The sequence below is a fragment of the Macrobrachium rosenbergii genome, chromosome 55, assembly GCF_040412425.1.
Source record: "Macrobrachium rosenbergii isolate ZJJX-2024 chromosome 55, ASM4041242v1, whole genome shotgun sequence".
NCBI lineage: Eukaryota > Metazoa > Arthropoda > Malacostraca > Decapoda > Palaemonidae > Macrobrachium > Macrobrachium rosenbergii.
Window position 1 is genome coordinate 39697109 of NC_089795.1, and position 5659 is coordinate 39702767.

Here is a 5659-nt window from a genome sequence, read left to right on the forward strand (position 1 = left end):
TTCACTTACACTGATCCTGTGCTTTCACTTACACTGATCCTGTGCTTTCACTTACACAAATGCCTTGCTTTTTCTTTTACAGATCCTGTGCTTTCAATTACACAGATCCTGTGCTTTCACATACACAGACCCTGTGCTATCACTTACACAGGTCCTGTGCTTTCACTTACACAGATCTTGTGCTTTCAATTACACAGATCCTGTGCTTTCACTTACACAGTTCATGCGTTTTCAATTACACGGATCCTGTGCTTTTATTTACACAGATCCTTTGCTTTCACGTACACAGACTGTGCTATCACTTATACAGATCGTGTGCTGTAAATTACTCAGATCCTGTGCTTTCACTTACACATCCCGTGCTTACACCTATACAGATCCTATGCTTTTAATTATACAGATCCTGTACTTTCACTTATACAGACCCTATGCTATCACTTACACAGATCCTCTGCTTTCACTAACACAGATCCTGTGTTTTCAATTAAACAGTTCCTGTGCTTTCACTTATACAGATCCTGTGCTATCATTTACACAGATCCTCTGCTTTCACTTACACAGATCCTGTGTTTTCAATTAAACAGATCTTGTGCTTTCACTTACACAGATCCTGTGCTTTTAATTACACAGATCCTATGCTTTCGCTTGCACAGACCTTGTGCTATCGCTTACACAGATCCTGTGCTTTCAGTTATACATCCTATGCTTTCACTTACACAGTTCCTATGCTTCTAATTACACAAATCCTGTACTCTCACTTAGGCAGACCCTTTGCTATCACTTGCACAGATCTTGTGCTTTCACCTACACAAATCCTGTGTTTTCAATTAAACAGATCCTATGGTTTCACTTACACAGATTCTGTCCTTTTAATTGCACAGATCCTGTACTTTCGCTTGCACAGACTCTGTACTATCACTTACACAGATCCTGTGCTTCAGTTACACAGATCCTCTGCTCTCATTTACACAGCTCCTGTGATTTCACTTACACAGATCTCCATTTATCTTCAACCTTTCGTCTCAAAGTTTTCATCTAGGTAATACTGGGCCTTCCAGCTTTTGCTGTGTAGGTAATACTGGGCCTTCCAGCTTTTGCTGTGTAGATTATACTGGGCCTTCCAGCTTTTGCTGTGTAGATAATACTGGGCCTTTCAGCTTTTGCTGTGTAGGTAATACTGGGCCTTCCAGCTTTTGCTGTGTAGGTAATACCGGGCCTTCCAGCTGTTGCTGTGTAGGTAATACTGGGCCTTCCAGCTGTTACTGTGTAGGTAATACTGGGCCTTCCAGCTTTTGCTGTGTAGATAATACTGGGCCTTTCAGCTTTTGCTGTGTAGGTAATACTGGGCCTTCCAGCTTTTGCTGTGTAGGTAATACTGGGCCTTCCAGCTTTTGCTGTGTAGATAATACTGGGCCTTTCAGCTTTTGCTGTGTAGGTAATACTGGCCCTTCCAGCTTTTGCTGTGTAGATAATACTGGGCCTTTCAGCTTTTGCTGTGTAGGTAATACTGGCCCTTCCAGCTTTTGCTGTGTAGGTAATACTGGGCCTTCCAGCTTTTGCTGTGTAGATAATACTGGGCCTTCCAGCTTTTGCTGTGTAGATAATACTGGGCCTTTCAGCTTTTGCTGTGTAGGTAATACTGGGCCTTCCAGCTGTTACTGTGTAGGTAATACTGGGCCTTCCAGCTGTTGCTGTGTAGGTAATACTGGGCCTTCCAGCTGTTACTGTGTAGATAATACTGGGCCTTCCAGCTTTTGCTGTGTAAGTAATACTAGGCCTTCCAGCTGTTGCTGTGTAGGTAATACTGGGCCTTCCAGCTTTTGCTGTGTAGGTAATACTGGGCCTTCCAACTGTTGCTGTGTAGGTAATACTGGGCCTTCCAGCTGTTGCTGTGTAGGTAATACTGGCCCTTCCAGCTTTTGCTGTGTGGGTAATACTGGACCTTCCAGCTTTTGCTGTGTGGGTAATACTGGGCCTTCCAGCTGTTACTGTGTAGGTAATACTGGGCCTTCCAGCTTTTGCTGTGTAGGTAATACTAGGCCTTCCAGCTGTTGCTGTGTAGGTAATACTGGGCCTTCCAGCTTTTGCTGTGTAGGTAATACTGGGCCTTCCAGCTTTTGCTGTCGCACACAGATCCGAGAATAGTTGGTACTATCACATGCCATTCTCCCCTGAAATAGTGCCAAGGATGTGTTCATGCCAACTCCATCTCTTTTTCGTCATGATTTTATCTACATCCTTACCGTCCATTATAGTGTCAGTTCTAACTCGAGCCTAGCATCTTGATTCCTGATATATTTCTTAAACCTATTCTCAAGTCGACGAAGCCTTTTAGATACAGTTTTACTCAATGCTCGTATGTAAATCCAGATCATACTACAAGAACGTATAATCAAGTTATTTGATTTGCATTTCTATATTACACACACGCATATATATATATATATATATATATATATATATATATAATATATATATATATATATATTATAACGTTTTTAAATTACCCCTTTTACTAACTTCTAAAACGATGCACTAGAAGGATTATAAATATATATATATATATATATATATATATATATATATATATATATATATATATATATATATATATATATATATATATATATATATATATATATATATATATATATATATATATATATATATTTTATATGTTTTTAAAATACCCCCTTTACTAACTTCTAAAATTATGCCACTAGAAGGATTATATATATATATATATATATATATATATATATATATATATATATATATATATATATATATATATATATATATGTATGTATGTATATGTATATATATGTATATATATATATATATATATATATATATGTATATATGTATACATATACATATACTGTATATATACATTTTATATATATATATATATATATATATATATATATATATATATATATATATATATATATATATATATATATATATATATATATATGTATGTATATATAATTATATCTGCGCAGACACATAAGTAAGCAGTAAGCAACCAGACATATTGTGAGGGATCCGAGTAGAAATTAGGAGTTTCCAAGAGTTGCTGACTTAAGCCCCATCGATTTATTCAATCGTGAATAAAATTTCATCCCTAAACCTACGCCTGGTATTGCCATACGAACACTAAACAACCATTCGAAGCGATTCTCATCATAGCTGTGTCCTCGATATTGCATTTATTCATTTTTGAAGATTTATTAGATTTATTTCTCGACCAGTTGCATATTCTTGCATTGCCTGTTTTATTACTTTTATTAGAAATTTTCTTTTATCTTTTTTCCAGGGAAATTGTAAAACTGTCTCATTAATTCTCTTATTTAAAGTTTTCTCGCCTTCATTCTCCCTGTTTATTGTCTGCCATATAAGTTTTTGTTGCAGTTTTTAGCATATATTTCTGTAGTAGAGAAGTTTATCTATATTTCGACCGTCCTACGAGGACTGAAATAACGTCAGAGATAATGGTATACAATTTCCTGTCGTGTTTCATGTGAAATAAAGTTATTGTGGATGTTAATGGTAGCAGTGCGCAAAAATTTATTAACAACAATGTTTTAACTGTGATTGTCGATCTGGATACGAGTTAGATGTATAAAATCGAGAAACTCTGCCAATACATTGTTGTTCATGTTTACATTCCTACTTAACTTCTGAGTATTACGATATGAGACCAGTTATTTAGAATCAGAACATTTTTATTTATATGAGGCAATGTCAAAAATAAATTAATGTTTGCATTTTGAATCGTTAATCCAAATCACGTGAAAAAAATAAGTTGCCGGCAACAATTTGAAATAAAATATTCATCTATAAATCACGTGCATTATCTCCCCTCCCCATTAGATTAGAATTCACAAAGCGTATAATCCTGCAAGATTTACATACGCTATGCAAAATGAAAGATGAGGTCTTGCTTATTATAATACCCTCAAATATATACAAGGGTCGAGGTTCTATTCAGAAACAAGCTCGAAAATGAGCGAGAATGAGATGTATAAATCCTGTTTGCAGAAAAGGATTACAAATTGAATATATAAAATAATGAGTCACGGTCGTCATAATTCTTCTTTAATCAGGATTATACGAGGGACACGTTTACCTAAAGCGATTACGAAACAACGAATTTTGATATCATTAGTCTCTACCATATTTTAGACGCTTGGAGTGCATGGCAACTATATTCCCTCGCAAATCTCACGATTCACATATGGATGTTCCGTAACAAGTGCACAGTCTCCTACAATTTCCTTTCCCGGTGTGAACCCAAGATATTCGTCCATTGCTAACCCTTCTGCTGTGTGTCTCACTTCCCGAGTCAAAACCTCAAGAGGAGCGGCGACAATTATTATGCTTTACAACCAGTTCAGAGGGAGGAAAGATAATATGCAGGAGATAATAGCGTCTCTGAAGATGAGATGGGTTCGGTTACTTTGGTTATGACCTCATATTTCAAGTGAGCGGGAAACGCCCCCGTCGGAGAGGATACTAATATTCCCCCGTTCGTATGCCGAGAAACCCACCTGCGTTTTCATGTAAACATCCTCTGGTACATTAGGATATAAGTTAAAAGTGAACCACGAATATTCCTACACGAATGAATATGAGATTACTATTCTACGTTTAACCAACATTTTTTCTATCTATTTATTAATGTGTTAATTAATTTTTCTTTTTTAATAAGTGATCTCTTCTTTCTGTATTTCCCATTACCTTCTGTAACTTCTTCCTAATGAACATCATATTCTTTGGAAATTTGAATTTCAAGTCAGTGGCCCTTTTAGGCGTCCATGCGAATATGGTTCATCTGAATAATAATAATAATAATAATAATAATAATAATAATAATAATAATAATAATAATAATAATAATAATAACAAATACCTTTCTCATTATTATTCATTCAGCGAACGCTACTTGTGAGTTCCTCACGAGGTAACTTTATCCTTACTTACATTCTGGCTTAAGTATTGAAAGGGCTGTCTCTGAAGCCGGATATAAATTGGCCCTGACAAGAGCTTAACTTTATTGTCCTGACCAAAGGTGGGCCTTCAAGAATACATCTGAGAAGAGAGAGAGGAATGTCACGTTAGGTCTTTCATGCGGATCAGAGGTCAAATAAGAATTTAATCTCAGCCATCCCTTTCAAACTATATGAGTTAAAGACTTCATATTTGGAAAGGATAGTCCTTTAATAAAACCGATGATTAGAGTGATGTCAAGATTAAGAAGGTCAGTGTCATCCTTAGAGGTCAAGGTCAAATAGAAAGGCTATTGTGGGTACAAATTTTGAACTATGTATTATAAAGACTTCATATTTACCAGAAAAAATGCATAGTAATGATGTTGATTTACAAAGTTAAGCCTTGTTCGAGGTAAAGTTCAGTGTGAAGGGCAGACTTAAAAGGCCAAAGGTCGTATGAAAATATAACACTGGTTATAACTACTTTTGAACTGTATGGGATAACCACTCCGTATTTGGTATCTATAATACACTAATGCTGCCGATGTGGACCGTACTGTCAATGGAAAAGACAAATTAATACTTGGAGGTCAAACGTCAAATACCAATTTAACCGTGGCTGTACCTTTTGAGCTATTCAGCAATATAGACTTAATATTTGG

General features: G+C 35.8%; 1 protein-coding gene across 1 annotated transcript; it reads right to left on the bottom strand.

Annotated features, from left to right (window-relative positions):
• Window positions 1-1035: 1035 nt before the first annotated feature.
• Window positions 1036-2250, bottom strand: LOC136835791 (uncharacterized). The gene is made up of 2 exons (XM_067099646.1): window positions 2244-2250; window positions 1036-2120 (listed from the first exon to the last, which is right to left on the bottom strand). The coding sequence occupies exons 1-2, from the start codon at window positions 2248-2250 to the stop codon at window positions 1036-1038; spliced, it is 1092 nt and encodes a 363-aa protein (XP_066955747.1).
• Window positions 2251-5659: the final 3409 nt, after the last annotated feature.